The following is a 17,800-nucleotide window of genomic DNA, read 5'->3' as shown; positions in this document are numbered from 1 at the left end:
CTGAAAGTCATCATTTATGTGCTGTAAAAAATTTTTTTTTAAAAAAGCCACTTTGTTTAGAGACACAAACATCTATTTGAGAGACATGCACATTAAACTTTGTCTGGTCAAAACAAGACTTTCTTAGCAGCAGAGTCCGCATACTTAAAGTGTTTGTTTTTCTCTTTGACAACAGGAAGATGCATAGTGGAATGAAGACCTACGGGTGTGAGCTGTGTGGGAAGAGCTTCCTGGACAGCCTCCGTCTACGGATGCATTTGCTGTCTCATTCAGGTAAAAGAAAAAACCCACAAAACCACATCCCCATGCAATGATCACTGTTGAGCTCAGCAGCAGTTCCTCCCATTATCATTGCAAGTTTATGGTTGATAATGGGAGTTTTTGAATGATAGAGCATTTGTTACTCCTGTTCCATACAGTTAAATTAACCATTATGTAGCTGAAAAAAAACTATATATCAGTGCTTCTCTCAGAGTTTCAATGAGAAACTGAATTTATATTGAAATCCTAATCAAGGTTGGAGGTTGATAAGAAGAAGGTCCTTAAAGAGTGGTTTTGCATGAACCCATTTATTACATTTGATTAACAGTTTATTTCTTCTATATTATTAATTTAATTCTTCACTTACATGTTATATATATATTTTTTTAATTGTATCAACCCTCCCAAGAAAAGACCTCAGTATCCTCAATGTTAGCTATGACCCTGAACTTAAGCAAGCTTTATGTTCCTGCAACTTGAATAGTTTATTCAAAGGAATGTGAAACAGGAAGTAACAATGCAGAAGGCTTTCAGTGTGATCAGTAATGACAAGTATATAATGTGTGATTGCAAGTAAACACATTCAAAAACACAGGCAAGTTCCTTAAAGGGGAGGTTGCATCTCTCTCTCTTGCAGACTTACGCTGTGATACCCTGCAAACCCGTACTTAAGCATTTACTCTGGTATCTCAAAAATCTGGTTTACAACCATTCACAGATTCAAAATGATTGATCATGAATGCATTGTACAGTACAGATGACGTCCCTGCAGCCTGAAAGCTGAGCTTTATACGTGCTTTAGATATCCCAGTTTAAATATATGGATGTGGAGCACAACCCATTTTTCAGTGATTTGTGGATTAAATAACTGTTCAGCCCAGTAAGGCTGAACAGCTCTGGGAAACGTAACCCAAGAAGTGCCTGCACATCATCATCCTGTCATCCTACACGTCTGTGACATTAGAGGTCTGAAAGGCAGTACAAGTCAGAACTCTGGACACCTTGATTGGTCCAATCTGACAGAATTACATCCAACCCCAAACACACACACACACACATATACACCAGCAGTCCTTGTGCTCTGAGCCTACTTAGCGCAGCACCGTTTTAATGGCATGAACCGTCTTTTATAGCAAAGAGCTTACACTCCTAAGGCCCTAAGTGCAGATGGTTTATTGAGACACTGTAAAAGCCATGGGACCTCTGAGGGAACCCCCCCCCCCCCACACACACACACACACATGCACAAAACCCCAAATCCATGTGTTGACATTGGCCCACAGATTGAGCCCTCTGTTTGGTACCCTGTATGTTTTCCAAAGGGACGCACTAAGCGGTCTGAATTGTCTGCTTGGCATTAATGTTGTTGTTGTTGTTGTTGTCGATGGGCATACCACCCCCCACCCTCCAATCCCGCGGCCCACCACTGTCAGTAGGCAGAAAACTATAATTGCTAGGATCATTTGTTTGTTCGTATCTCACCAAAACTTAAACAATGACTGAGATGGATGCTGACACTCCTGCTATGTTGTGACAAAGATGAATGACGAACTCACGCTGTGCCGGTGAATTGGCTCAGCACACAACTCAGCGTGTCAAAAACAAAAGTTGCTCCGAGGAAGTATTCAGTGTTTATTTTAAAATTACACCCCATTTTCACAGTCTCCCTGCTGCAAATGCACGCCCCCCCCCATCTCACTCACTTGTCAATGCAGAGAGAAGAGCGCTCTGTCACGGACACAAATAGGATAGTGAATGTTTTGGAGATTTTATGTGTCCCCCACTATGTGCCTCTTCAGACATAACATCCTGCCTTAAAGCCTAGAGCTGGCTTGGTGTTTATGTTGTTTCATGTCGCGCAGTTCAGCGGTAAGCATGAAGGTTTGAACTCAGGATATATGACAAAGTGGGAGCTAAGGGTGAGTCGAGGTAATGTTGAGCTCAGACACTTGTTGACTGTTCCTGAAGTGTGCGTGCAGCTCTCTGCATGCTCCGGTGGAGATGAGCCGTAAAGAGCCATGACATGGATCCAAGTTAACCTGACTTGGCCTCAGGTCCGACTAGTCTTAAAGCAAACTTACAGTTAGAAGCATATTGGGCATTTGTCATTGTAATAATTGTTGTAGTTATAAGAGTAACAGTAACGCTAATGTAATGTACCTGGCGCATTATATTTCTCCTCTTAATATTTGCAGTAGTAGCAGTAAAGGTGCAAGAACAAGTTGTAATAGTAGTGATAGAAACAGAGGATTTACTAGCAGTATTGGAAGTTGTAGAAATAATAATATGGTAGTAGAGGTAGCAGTAATGGTAATAGTAGCATGTCAATGTAGTGATAACAGCAGCAGTATTAGAAGTGTAAAAGTATTATTTATCAAACGTTTAAATTACCCTGTGAGACGATGAAAAATGTGCTTCTTTCTTCCTTCTATTCCTCTTATCTGAATTGTTGTATACAGATATATTATGTAGACGTGTATATATACAGTTATAATTTCTGTTTTTCTTTTGGCTTTGTATATTTAGTATTTTGTCCACCTCATTTATATCAATAAGGGTAAACCTGGGATAATGTACTTTTAACAGGATAACTGATCATGTTACTGGACCTGCATAAAATTATAAAAATAAAATAAACTAACAAACCTAAAAACGTTGAAGTCATCAACACTCAGTAATTTAAAGTGACAAAAATGTCACAGACTAAAAGCATTCTGAAGAAATGTTAAGTGCTTTTCGACAGCATTTGTACCATGCATGCAGAGGGTTAACGGCGCTAAAAAGTCTCACTAAAACAAATGAAATCCATTTCATGTTGAGGGAGGATCATGGTTTGGATTACATTTAGTTGTAGAGTTTAGGTAAATGTGTATGTGGGATATTAAGACCAGAGAGATCATGATTACGTCTTGAATAAGATCAGACTAGAGTGATTTGGATGAATATATCAGAACATAAATACAGCTCCGTCACATCCAGGAGGTGTTTGTGTGAGTTTCGACCACACTGAGGTAATCATTAGAAGACTTTCAGTATCTTCTGTGATATCAACAGGTGAATAAAAACTCACAATTTGTACCAATTGACATAAGGTGAAACTCTGTTGATATGAGATCAAATGGAAAAAGCAGAACACTGAAAACTCTAGGAAGAACCACATACTCCACCTTGAGAAAGGCAACCGAGCGGAAAATGTGGGCAGTGTATTTTTAGCAACAGTGGCAGCAAGTGCACAAACTTTTTTTTTTCTTTTTCTCTTTTTTCCTCTTTCCAAGCGGGGCTGTCTTGATGCACAACATCAACCTGTGCTGTTACACACATCAGTGTTGATTCATAGTCGCTTTGGTCTGGCGTAAAAGGCAAGACAAGCGCTTCTGTGGAGACGGGCGACGGTTAGGGAAGAGACAGCGCTGAGGCAAAGCTTCTTTGATAGTTTTTGTTGTCTTTTTTTTGCAGTATTTCATTTTTTTTTGTCTCCTCCACCTCCGCCTCCACCGTTTGACTTTCAAGGCTTTTCTCAGTCTGACACTGCGTCTCGATTTTTATCGTGTCTCTCTGTAATGATGACACTTCACCAAGTCCCAAAACCCTCATCCTCAGCCCCTCCTATCCTCCTCCTCCTCCTCCTCCTCCTCCTCCTCTGCCGCCGCCGCTGCCGCCATCATCCTTCAGCTCGCTTCAGAAAAGACAGAATATTGGGGAGATGAAGCGAGAGAGTGGAGAGGCTTTTTGGTATGCGCAGCGTGTCATGGATGTGGAGCGTTTCAGACGCCGCTGCTGCTGTTGCCTCCTCCCTCCCCTCTGCTTTCCACTCTGCCTGTCTTCCTGCCTGCCTGCCTGCCTGCCTGCCTGTCTGTTTGTCTGTCTGTCTGTCTCTCTGTGCTTGTTGTACGGAGGACTTGGCGGCTTGCCAGTCTGGGCTTCTTGCCACCACTGAGGGTACAGTATGTACAGTCTACCTTGTGCCAGCTATTTATTTTTTTTCCTCTCGTCTCGTTCTGTCTCAGTCCTCTCCACGTTGTTGTTTTTTTCTTTTTTCTTTTTTTTTTTTTTTTTTTTATCACCGCCTGACGTTTAGTATTTGACAGTGTTTGCTGAGCCAAAGCCTGCAGATGGGGGTTCGAGCAGGGTGGAGGACTGTGACTCAGCCCCTTTTGGGTGCATTTTGAGGTCTTGGATGTTGTTTTCTATAATTGATAGCAGCACCTTTACACTGGTTATAGAAAGTGATTCCAGTATTACATAAACTTTGACCAACTGAATGCAGATGATTACCTTAAAAAAAACCCAAATAATCATGTTTTACCTAAAATTGTATTTGATTCCAGTTCTGAAATAGCAGTTAAACCACAATTAAACCCCAGAATAATAATAGTAATTCTAAATATATTCAAAAGTAGTGTTGGTATTGAACTTTAATACATCTTTGGTGCTGACCAAAATGTGTCCGTTGCACTGAGTATCTTGTTTAGTTATTCTTAGATCAGATCCTGATTTGAACAATTTAGATGTATTTAGCCAAAGTTCTTGTGCAGCTGCTTGTGTTTAGATAACATATAAAATTTGAGAAGTTTGGCTTCTTTTATAAAAAATTCTAAAATGAAAAAAAAACCTATAACCCAAGGTCTACATATTAGGAGCTTTCAGGCCACATGATGCTGTTTTGGCAAACTGCTGTTTCCAAGGTCTTCAACTGCCACACAAGTCTAGTTTGAATCAATGAATATGTATCAGTCAAACTGCATATTATCCACTGTATCAATAACCTACTAAGTGTGTGTGTGTGTGTGTGTGTGTGTGTGTGTGTCTTGTACTGAAGCACACCAAACAAGACTAGACCAGACTGATATGATTCACAGTTTGTTTTCTGAGCGAGCCGATGCAGATAATAAGATTATCAATAAGACTCCCCTGAACACCCGCATCCCCATCTCTGTTACCACCAACTTTTCATCTCACTGCCTTTATAGTTTAAGAGTCTTAATCCTCTGTTTACAGTATGTATACATAGTAAAGAGTTTCCTGGATTAGCTGTCTGTGTGTGTGTCAGTGTGTGCGCATGAGATCTAAAGCACATTAAAACAGATCCATCTTTATTTAAACTGCAGTCGCAGGCTAAGTGTCTTGCTCAAGGGCACAATGCGATGATATATGAATGGAGAGATGGTGTCTGTGATGTGCTGCTTGGTAGTGAGGGAGCCAACAAGAGTATTTAAATATAGAGCATGGTGGATTGCACTGTCTGCTTGCTCAATACTGTCTGACTACATACTGAAATGTATCCATAGCATCGATTATTGGAACGTATCAGTACAAATACGTATGTGGTATTGAATGCTTTCTTAATTCTAAGGCATATATACGTCTTTGATCTGATATTTCCTGAAACCCTTCTAATATTTAACTGTGTTTTATATAAGAGAACTTATTTTATATTTGACTCTGGTGCATTTATCAGCATTTGGCTAATTTTTTGGTTAAAGTATAGGTTCACAATTTTTCAAGTCTCTCTTAAAACAATAGTCAGGTGCCAAAATGAACATTGAAACAGGTTTTTCCTTGCTATAGCCTGCCTTTAGCCTGTTCATACTTGATGTTAAGAGAGATCTTTCTTCATAATGCCTTCAAAATCCGCAGTCCTCCTTCTGTGCAGCATGTATTTAAATGTTTCTGTGAAGCTTCAGCCACCAAAATTAGTGAAATCAAGAAGATATCTTTCAAAGATGAAGTCTTTTTAGTGCCAGTTTTTTTGTTACTATCCTTCTGCCACAGGTCAAAAGGGAAACACTGTTTGGAAAAAAATATAATTTTAACATTTTAAACTGAAAAGACTGTAATCTTGCAAGACGTATTGACTTTATTTGACTAACTGAAGCCTCATGTTAACTTTACATGAACTTTTTAATACATTTTTGCACAAAACAAGGACTGTAGATTTTGCCCCCCATCACTTACATTGTAAGCACATTTGGAGGAGGGAATTATTACACCAAGAAAAACCTATTTAAATGTTGACAGACTTGGAAAAATTGTGAATCTGCCCTTTAAAGCATGTCTATATTCCGCAAATATAAACATGTGGTTTTGGTATTGGAAAAAAAACAATATCAAAATTTTCAAATGATGCAATACCTAGCTCTATGCTTAGTTAATCTGCACTTGCAAAAGACCATCATCATCATCATCATCATTTTGACATTTACCAAGGATTATTTTGTTAGCATTCAACATCTCCCGACCCAATTAGTCTTCAACACATCTGCTGTCAAAACCCTCATAATAGACTGTATAGTGAACACACATAGCACATATCATCTCAGATTCTCTACATTATTTGCCGTAAAACGTGACTTAACATGATAATCTCCTGTCATTTCAGGTCATATACTAGCGCTGTGTGGTGGTGTGTCACACAGCCTTCAGCAGTTTGGTATGCTTGTGTTTGGTTTAGAGCATTAGTCAGCCAGTACAGTATATTTCCAGAGTGAGGTTTAAAGTTTAGAGCAGTGTTTTCTGAGCAGGCTGAAATAGGATTTGTCTTTTACGACACCTCGTTTGGTACTATAACATTATGTTGCCTATTTGTTGATCTTTTTGGGGTTGTATGTTAAAAAAGAAACAAAAAAGCTGGGATACTTGGTTTAGAGCAACTAGAAATGACAAAAAGAAGAAAGCAACGACATGAATACACAGTCAGACGTTAAGCTGAATGAAGAATGTTTTATTTAAAAATTCATAGATGATCAGTAACCATGTGGATTTTAAAGTAAATATGTTTAAGTGTCTGTGCACCTGACTAACTCTAATTGTTCACATTTTGGTCTTTCGTTTATTTGACCTGAACAGCACACATTAGCTAAAATTATTATAAATGTGCCAAAGATAAACAAAAGGCAAGTTTTCCTCTTGTCGTCCCTGACTAGATGTTCAACTTGGCTCCTTGAAATTAAAAGCTTTGTTCTAGTCTGATCCCAATCTTAGCGTGGGAGCAAAATGCCCACGTAAATGTCCAGAGCGTTTAGATGAGGAGAAATGCAAAGAATTTGGATATGAACGCGGCGAGGCGGTAGGGCTGCTTTCCCATTGCTCTTTGTCTCTGTTTCTGTCTCTCGCTGCATTTGTTCGGCTGTTTGGCTGACGGCTGGTCGGCTGTTTTGGCGTTGTGCCGGCTCTTCCCTCACAGTGATGACGACATATTTGTGCCGGCAGGTCTGGATGTTCTGCCAGCATTCCAGCATTTATGATCGCTCGCAGATGTGAGTCCAGGAACACACTGTACTGTACCCAAACCGAGAAATTAATGAAACTTGACTGCCTTCCAGGCCACAAATTCTTAAATGTGTGTGTGTGTGCGTCTGTCTCTGTGTGTGTATGCATGACTGAGAAGAGAGACAGGAGACTCTGGGGAGGGAGGGGTGGCGGGGGGAAAGTGCTATTAAAAGCAAGTAGTAGGAAAAGAAGTAGTTCAGAAAAAAAATAAAAGTATGGCCCAAAGTGTTAAGTGGTTTGCATGTACATTTTTTTTTTACCACAGCTTATGTTCTGTCCTGCCTGTGTGCACACACACACACATATACACACATATATCCCTGCTGTTACCCTGTACATTAACACAGGATGACAGACAGAGTGGATAAAGAGCAGTAGCTCATGCTTTAGTAGGATAATGTAACTGCTTCTCTGCAACTTAAAATTCCCCTTTCCCCTGCACTCCTTGTAATACTTCCCCTGACCTGTTGATTTACTGGTCCAAACACCACTGGGATTATGCAGCTGGACAAGTCTTGGCTGGGTTATATTACATGAGAGGAGGGCACGTCGGGGACAGACAAGCGAGAGGTGACATGACGCAGGGGTCGACTTATAATACTGTAGAATCAGTAGTTGCTGTCAGATTGATATTTTTATTTCCAGCGGAGACAGGCGGTGGAAGCAGGGGGAGGTAAGGGGAGGAGGAGTGGAGGGGAGGCAGGGGGGGAGAACTTGTTAGACCGCTGTCCTGAGCAAATGTGACTTCATTGGAAACGTGTTTCACCAAGCAGCTGCGCTCCTTAGCCAGTACTCAGTGTACCTGTGCCGTGAGCTTCTGGGAAAAGTAGAGTTTTTAAAGAAATAAGACGTAAAAATAGCCAGGCCGACGAATACGTGAGGCATGATACTCTGGGTGATAGACTCTCCAGCTGACCAGGTTGACAGCTCCCTGTCTGGAGGCACACTCAGACTAGACGGCCAGTTGCCTTCAATGTAATTTTGCTCAGCATGGTTCTACCTGACACCTGTAACTGTATTCCTGGAAGAAGCTGTGTGGTTACTAAGAGGAACTTGCACTGCTGAGAAATGTTTCACTAACTAGCAAAAGATGTGTCATAGTTTAATGATATGTATGATGTTATTGCAGAGAAGTACAAATCATACTTTGACATCCAATTTACATTTAAAGGTGCCAAAGTATGTGCAGCATGTTTTAGCTAGGCGTGGGGCTAAGGTTAGTGATGTTGGGTAATCCATCTGCTGACTCATTTAACTTGGAACGTCGGTAGTCCAGGAACATGTAATTTTTCTGAAAGACCAATGTAAGGAACCTTCTGCAAGAGACTGCATTGAGGCTTGTAAGCTAGCGGCGGCAGCAGTTAGCATGGGAAGTGATTGATATGAAATTTGCTTACTTCCAATGCCCCATTTAGGACTGTTCTTTTTATTTTTAGCCACAGATAAGATTAGCAAGAATCTGTGAGTTTTTTTATACCATCCAACACTTATAGGTATTGTAGCCTCTAGGGGCTGCTAGTTTCGCGTCAGACTTTTTGTCTTGTAAAATCTAAAATAATCCCTGTTGTATTTCCTTTCCCTAAAGACAATAAATATGTTGTCCTTCCATCCTTTATCTGATAGTGCCGGACAAATTTTTGCACGGGAATAACAGAACAGCGCCGTCTTTCTGTTTTGTGCTCCTGTTTGTTTATGATCTTAAAATGAACAAGCAACTGATTTATTGATGGTACAATGTGACTGAACTGTAGCTAGAACATGTTCAAATAGAAAGTATGTTAATCAATTTGGGTACGGCGAATTATCGTTCAGGTACAGAATTGTCAACCGTAACATATTGGGCTCTTGCTTTTACGGTATATTATCTTATCATACTTATCTGCCTAACACGTGGAAATACAATTACATAGCATTTTACATGGGAATACATTAATGCAACAACATAACATTGAAACTAGCTTAAAATAAAAGTAATGCCTTCAGATACATCATATACAGTATGTACAAGCTCAGCTTTTATTCACAAGATGTGAAAAGATTAATCGTCCCTCAAACATAAATACTACTAATTGTATAATCCCACAAGTAATCACCTTTTTCTCAAACAAGCAGCTCCGACAGAGCCGTTACCATCTTTTCTTGTGGTATCGGTTACTCCCAAAGCCTGTCAATCAAGAAGTTGGACGGGGAAGCTCAGAGTTGACTTTTCAGCCCTCTCTATTTTCAGACAAGAAGGAAAAAAAGGAGGACTTGATCTTATTCCTTTTATTACAGGGATATTGCAGCTTTAAATCCTTTTGGTTGCTAAGTAGCGAGTGCCCCTCTGCTCCCTTAATGGGCCTGATTTGGTATTCCGCTCTGATGCCAAGTCTTATTTTTGTATGCGAGACAAAGTGTTTTGATGGAGGGTGATTGCTGAAACGTCTGTGTGTCTACCAAAGGCTGTTTTTTTTTTTTTCTTTTCTTTTTTTTTTTTTTTTCTTTTTTGGTGGAGAGTGAGAGTTTTATGGCCTCTCAGTACAGTACACTGTGTGCCTTCTGCTCAAAACAAGAACACAGTCGATTGAATTTTGGATTCGCTTCATCATCCCTCCCTCCTCCCAGCAGCTTTGTTGTCAGCGAGCAGCATGTGTGTGTGTGTATGTGTCTGAGAGAGAGAGCGAGCGAGCAAGAGAAAGAGAGATGTGAGTGCTCGCTGTGTGTGCTTGATGCGTATGTGTGTATGTGTGGTAAAAGTCAATTATTGCAAAAGGCTGCCAATTAATTTGCTCTCCTGGAAATTCGAATGATACTGTAGAATGCACACACACTCATAAACACATGTGTGCACATGAGTCAAGCACACACACACTCATTCACACACACAAACATGCAGTAAGCACGCACACCCTGCTCACCATTACGTCGAAAAGGAGGGAGAAGAAGATGCACAGGCTGCAGACATTTGTTTGCTCCAGAGTTTGATGTCAAATTAGGTTGTGTATGTGTGTGTGTGTGTGTGTGTGTGTATGTGTTCAGAGGGGCTCTTGCTGGATGAATAGTGAACATTGCTCAAGGGGGCTAAAGCAGGATCAGGTGGAATTGCCCGGTCTAGTCTCCAGGTATTCTGGGAGTGTCTTTTTTTAGGCAAAGGGTCCTTCAGACTGTCTCAGGGCGTTGAGATGGCAGAGGGGCAGAGCTGATTGTGAATCCTCCATGGCACTTATCTCGACACAATAAGTCTTGTTTTTAAAGAATTTGCTAATCGTCATCATCAACATTGTTTATTTTAGGGATGAAGTAGAATTTAGAAGCAGATGTAACTTTCAGACACATTCTGTGATTAAATCAATTGAACATGGTGTGTAACACATTAAATGTGACAAAATGTATTGCAAATACTCTCTGATCTGGTTACGATTTTTAAAAAAAGATGACCTCATGAAACCAAAGTTTACTTAAAAAAAAAAACTTGGGAAGACAAAAAAAGTGTGTGTGGGTTTGTATGGCTGGTACTGGCAAGGTCCAGTTATGCAATTCTCTATAGCAATTAGTGGTATTTGCCACATTCAGAGGAGGTGCTGCTATGTGTATCTGGACTGCACATGTTGATATAAGCCGTGCTCTATTTTTACTCTTGTTTCAATATATTTCTCTTTAATATGTAATTACTCTTTACAGAGATATTCATTGGATCATCGAAATTCCTTAACCTTGGGGGACTTTTGGCTAAGCATGTAACAAGCAAGACATGTGAGGGAGGCTCCTACAAACAAGTTTCATTTTTTTAAGCCTTCAAGTTCTGTTGGTCATATTTACTTTTTCAGTTTTGACTTTTGCATTGGACTGCAGCACTAAATCACCATCAATCACCCACAAAGCCACAAGGAAACATAGAAAAACAAGACACAAGTGAAGCGACCATGCTAACCCCTAAGCTGATGCTCCAGATGGTTTGTTACACAGAACCATCTGAGAAGTCATCCTTGGAAATTGTTTGGAAAAGGGCCCTTTCAAAAAATACTTGGCAGGTGATTGGATGAACCATCTCTATCACTCTCTATCACCGTCTTACCTTGCGAGGCAGCTGGATTTGCAAGATCACTTGAGAATCCTCATAGGATGCTGATTGGTCCGAACTACCGGTGGTTTGCACACAAGCACATAATTGGAAGCCTGACCAAATGGATTCTTGTGATGTTGTGACATCGTGATCTTGTGAATCCAGCTCCTTCTCAATGTATGCTAACCCTTATGAATCCTGTAATGGTGTCTGACGCTGAAGCTAGTGCTGAGCTACTCACCGAGCTTGACAAACTTCATGCCTTTCTCCTGAAAGAGCTAACTACATCAATTAACTCACCATTGAAAGAAGCACTTGAAAGTGCACTTTCACCCATCTCAGCATCTTTGGATAAGACTTTATCCACTACCGACTCTCATGGACAAATATTAAACGAGGTCAAGCACACACTATCAGACCCCAGTTATAAAACTGTGGCTCTAGAAGTAAGATGCGCTGCTCTCAAGATGGAGAACAACCAGCTTAAAGCCAAGACTGATGACCTTGAAAATAGGTCAATCAAACATGCAAACTCTTGGAATTCCTGAAAAAATAATACCGTAAAAATATACCGTAAAAGCAAGAGCCCAATATGTTATGGTTGAGTCGTAGTAGCTACCAAAAGATAGTAATGTAATATTATTGCCTCTTCAGGCTTCTGATTTTGACTAAGGCGAATTTGATTGTGATGAACAATTGAGGCTTTAATCAAACAAGGGTTAAAGGTTAGGTTAAGGTTACTCAAATACATTGTACATACTTGATCCACTGTAAAGAGGGAAAGATTACATAGATCCAGATGTATTGTAACCCTTACTCACTGTTGAAACAAAACCGAACGCAGATGCTTCATTTAGCGGCATACTAGGGACCATCACTAAATTACATACAAAAGGAAAAATGTGACAGTCATATCTTAATAAATAAATAAATCATTTGTAGACAGACAATTTCAATGTCATTCAAATGTAATATGACATAATTATCAAAGTGTATTGAGTGTATTTTTACCAAAATTTATTTATTTTCCCAAAAGTCAGGACTTGGGCGCTCTTCTTCTTCTTCTACTTCTCAGACTATCACTCAACCTTGAAAAATTATACATTTGGTAAAACCATACGCCTGGCAACTGATACTATTGGCTGAGAGTTAGACACCACCACAAAGTCATGTATGAGGGGAAAAAAGTAACTGTGGGCTGTGTCTTCATAATAAGATTATTTGTAGACATACAAGTACTTCAAAAGTGATTTTTTTAATAGGCTAAAATATCGTGTGTATTGTGTATTAAATGCTCCCACTTGTTTCTCAGTTCCATATTTCAAGGGTGTACTGATCCTGGACAGTCTCGGGTCACCCTTTTGAGTTGATCCCTTCAACTTCAGCAATTATAATTGTGGGGAAAACACACAGCCGACAATTGGTATTGATTGACAGAAAGAGGCAATAGACTCCTACCCTCTGTTGTCAATTGTCTGCCCTTAGCTGACTCATTACAATTTCTTTTTTCCTTTTATACACATAGGCCAATAGAAATAAGAGGTGTTCTTTAATCTAGCTTACCTATGCTATTGTTCTGCTGAGGGGGAGAGGGTTAGATCTAAAGGCTTAATTCTGTTCTATAAATAGAGCCACTCTCATGTGAGAAAGGAGAGGAAAGAAGAAGTTTCAGATGCACTGGAAACCGAGCACACAGTTTTTTCCTGCGGTCTTTTCTGTTCACGAAACAAGACGTACGAGTTTTGCTTTTTTGTTTTTTTTTGTGTTGTCCTTAAGCCTTGGAGGTATTGGAGAATGAGAGGGGTTGGCTTTAGGATGTATCTTTGTTCTCTTATCTGTTAAATGATTGAATCGATCTCAAAAATGCATTGCACATGATTTCTGCCATATCAGACATAGGCCTGAGATTTTATTTTTGTTTCTTTTGGTAAATGGCACCAAATAACAAGGTTAATAGAGGCGGTCAGGCAATCATGGAATATTAAAGGAATGAATAGCCCGGTCACACACTCAAAAGGTTTTTCTCACCTTAAACGTCTCAGTACTGAGATTGTGGTCTTGCAGGAGACACATTTCAAAGTGGCAGACCAGAAAAAATTACAAAAAGGTTGGATTAATCAAACCTGCCATTCTAACTTTAACAGTAAAGCTAAAGTTGTAGCAATATTGATCAGTAAAAAGATTCAGTTCATCCCCTTTAAAACTATTTCTGACCCCAACAGTTTTTATATTATTTTTATGGGTTCTTTATAAGACATGCCGATCCTTTTAGTCAGTGTATATAGTCCTAACTGGGACGACATTCAATTTGTTAACAAACTCTTATCTTCTCTCCCCTGTTTAAATACACACTGATTGATCTTAGGAGGTGATTTAAATTGTGCAATCAATCAGAGATTGGATCGTTCAAGCTTGAGAGTAGTCCCCCCAATGGGAATGGCAAAAGCTTGTGCCACATTTATTGAGGAGAATGGATATGTGGACCCATGGAGGTTCTAAAACCCTTCAGCCAAAGAATTTTCTCTTTTTTTTTCAAATGTCCATCCTACATTTTCCAGGATAGATTACTTCTTTGAAGACTCAACCGTTCTTAGTGAAGTCAAATCTGTGGAAAAAAATGGCAATTGTCCTATCATATCATGCCCCACTGACACTTAAAATGAACCTCTACAATTTCTTTACAGATCGTTCTCCATGGAAATTTATCTCATTATTGCTATCCAATGAGAAATTCTACGACTACCTATCAAAATCTATAGAATCGTTCCTAGATATACAAATACAGATTAATCCATCTCTCATTCATTACTGTGGGAAACTTTAAAGGCATTCCTAAGGGGCCCAATAATTGCCTATTCCTCTCATATAAGTAAACAATGCAAAAAAACTACTTAAAGAATTAACATAATCAATATTAAACATAGATCACCAGTGTTCCACAAACCCCAAAAAAGATTAGATCTACAATCACAATTCAATTTGTCATTCACAAATAAGGCAGAGCGCCCATTACTCCATTCCAGTTTTTATTATGATTACAAAGAAAAAGAGAGTAGGCTTCTCACTAATCAATTAAAATGATCTCGGCTTATACCCCAGGTGAAGGACCCTGGTAATAACTTGGTGTCAGACCCTCAAGAGATTGACAAAATTTTTACATAATTTTATACACTTTTGAAGCACCAGCAGACGATTCCAAAATGCTAAATTTAATATTTAATTAATATTTCAACAATCAGTGAGGATCTTGCCATGGATTTGGAGATACTTGTAGGTCTTGTTACAGCTATAAGATCAGTACAGAGCTGGAAGATTCCAGGTCCAGATGGTTATTCTGCCAATTTCTATAAGTTTGTTATAAGTTTGCTGACAAGCTCTCGCTTCTCTTGCTTAATATGTTCCAAGACTCGATTGAAAATGGTCAGTTACCTCCAACACTTAATCAGGCATCCATATCCCTTCTACTTAATAAAAAAACAAGAACCCCACTAACTGTGGTTCTATCTCACTTCTGAATGTGAATGTCAAGATCATTGCAAAGGTGTTTGCTCTCCATTTAGAATAAATTCTTCCAAATATCATCTCTGAAAACCAGATGGGCTTCATAAAAAAACGGCATTCATTCTCAAATTCTTCTTTTAAATCTTATATACTTTCCCAGCAACAACTCCTCTCTGGAAGTGGTCACCTGCCAATGACTGAATCAAACGGGGCTATTTATTCACAGTATTTGACAAATTTGGTTTTGGTAATAATTGTATTGCATGGATCTGTCTTCTCTATTCCTTACCACAAGCTGCGGTCTGCACTAACTCTATAGGGTCTCCGTTTTTTAACCTCTCCAGGAGACCTCATAAGGGATGTCCCTTATCCCTATTGCTCTTCGCTATAGCCATCAAACCACTTTCCATAGCGCTACAGACTTCACCATTACTGCAAGGTGTGAAAAAAGGAGGGGTTGAGCACTGTGTGGCTTTATATGCAGATGATTTGCTAGTCTACTTAACTGACCCTGAATATTACACAACAACAATTATCTCACTCCTTCTGGATTTCGGGTTATTTTGCGGGTCCAAATTAAAACTTCATTAAGAGTGCTTCCCAATCAATGAGAAGGTCCTACAAATTTGACAAGCTTCAATTCCATTTCACTTATCCTATTCAGGTTTTAGATATCTTGGTATTCAAATTACTCGCTACCTCTTCTGTCTTTGCACAGCAAATCTTACCCCACTGCTGAATCAAATCAAATTTGATTTCAACAGATGGAATAGCCTTCCACTGTCATTAACTGGTAGAATCCAATCAGTAAAAATGAACATTCTCCCAAAGTTTCTGTATTTTTTCCAATGTCTCCCTATATTCCTCCCTAACACAGAGTGTTCCTGAGTTGACAGATGACTATTGAGAGGAAGCATTAAAACAGGACAACTCCTCCCCATCATATGCTAGCCTAGCAATCATTCAATTTAAGGTTTTTTACATAGAATTCATTTTAGTAAATTCAGGCTAGCTGAGATTTACCCAGGCTTGGATCCACGGTGTGACCATTGCTTTCACTCTGACCCACCAAGCCCACAAATTGCCATCTTTGGAGTACCAAATAATTTGTTCTTATCCTTGAATAATAAACAAAATGATATTATTGCATTTACAACTCTTTTGACTCACTGAAACTCACTGGAAATCTCCCTCATCACCATCACATTCTGGGCCATTAAAATATGCAATTTCATATTTAACCTCATCTGCTGTTTTGTCTGTTTTGTTTTGTTCTTGAAAATTTGAAACATGTAGACATTTGTTACTTTTGGACACTGTATTTATACCTACATCTCCAGTAATAAAAATACTTTTTAGAAATTCCTTAACCTCATCTCACTTCATTCATATCGTGTCAAAGTGCATACACGTACAGGCATGAGCGTATGTGTGTCCAAGGGGGGCGGGTTGGTGGTCTTAAAGGGTTTCTGAATACATTACAAACACCCCCTCCCAAAACAAAAAAGAAAAACAGTGGTAGTGATGAGAGGTGGGTAGTACAGGGGGGAGATAAGGTTGTGAGAGCAGGAGGCTGAATTTAAATCGTAATTGGCCGACTTCCACAAGCTTGTGGGCATTTTAATGAGTCATAATAACTTCATTTAAAACCAGCTGAGCAGAAAATAGATTGGAGAGGAGCCTGTGGCTAGTATGGATTTGTGTTGCTGTGTGAATGTGTGCGCGGGTGTGTGTGTGTGTGTGTGTATTGAGCTTGACTGTAAAACCTACAGACTTGCACACACACACACACACACACACACACACATACACACCCTGCAAAAAGTAACTGGTGCGACATTTATCCAGGACAGCTCGCAGAATAACACTGAGCTGCTTTTCATGCAGTGTTTTTTTTGTGTATTGGTACACGATAATGAGACAATCAACACATTTATAACATGGTGATCGTGACACTTATACTACAGTTACAACTAACACTACAGCACTCAATATCCAAATAATATCATAAAATAGGTCTGTAAAAGAGCGAATATGTGAAAGAAGTGAAACTCAGAATTCTCACCCCAATAGGTGTTTCATTTAAGCCAAATCATTGACATAGTGTACATCTCACCTGTTTGTTTTATTGTTCTTGTTAGAGGTGTACCTTTCCCACCCTATAACCAACCACTGTTAACCTGACCAGAGGATAAATGTATCTGAAATTACCACACAGCTGTATACAGTACAGTGGTGTGCTCACCATTTTAAAATGTTGCTCGTATATTTAGTGAGAATTATCATACCCTGTTGTAGTGAACAGGCTGTGTTTTGTGTATTTATGATCCAAATATTTCAAGAGCCTACTAATGAAATTATCTCTAACATACAAAATGTCATGAAGAATTAGTATCCCACTCATTTTAATTTGTGGCTATTTTCAACAACATAATATAGTGCTGAGCTCAATATTTAAGAAAACTCTTAGATTCAGTATTTTGGACAATGCTGCATGCAGCTAAGCCAGCCTAATTCTGCTAATTCTGAGTGCCACAGACCTTTTGCTATGTGTGCTAATATCCAAGCATGAAATGCGCTGTCTGTCTGTCCGAGGTCTGCTGTGAGCAAAGCTGAAGCTCTGTAGCTGTCATTCTGCTATATATTGTTACCATCATCTACTTATGAGCTTTATAGGGAGTCGCACCTGGAAGTGAAGGGGGAGTTATCCCATGAGACAAGCGGCGT

At 39.4% G+C, this 17,800-nt stretch overlaps 1 protein-coding gene across 2 annotated transcripts in view; it reads left to right on the top strand.

The window, feature by feature from the left end:
* The window catches only part of zbtb16a (zinc finger and BTB domain containing 16a), a 157,500-nt gene that overhangs the window by 58,145 nt on the left and 81,555 nt on the right, over nucleotides 1-17,800 (top strand). For both annotated transcript variants that reach the window (XM_042432275.1, XM_042432274.1), the window contains exon 3: nucleotides 176-273. In XM_042432275.1, coding sequence (XP_042288209.1) covers nucleotides 176-273 — 98 coding nt within the window. The remainder of the gene's footprint in view (nucleotides 1-175; nucleotides 274-17,800) is intronic.

The sequence above is a fragment of the Thunnus maccoyii genome, chromosome 13 (assembly GCF_910596095.1).
Source record: "Thunnus maccoyii chromosome 13, fThuMac1.1, whole genome shotgun sequence".
In the NCBI taxonomy this organism is placed as follows: domain Eukaryota; kingdom Metazoa; phylum Chordata; class Actinopteri; order Scombriformes; family Scombridae; genus Thunnus; species Thunnus maccoyii.
Note: the sequence above shows the minus strand (reverse complement) of the source record. Positions and strands in the feature narration are given on the sequence as shown.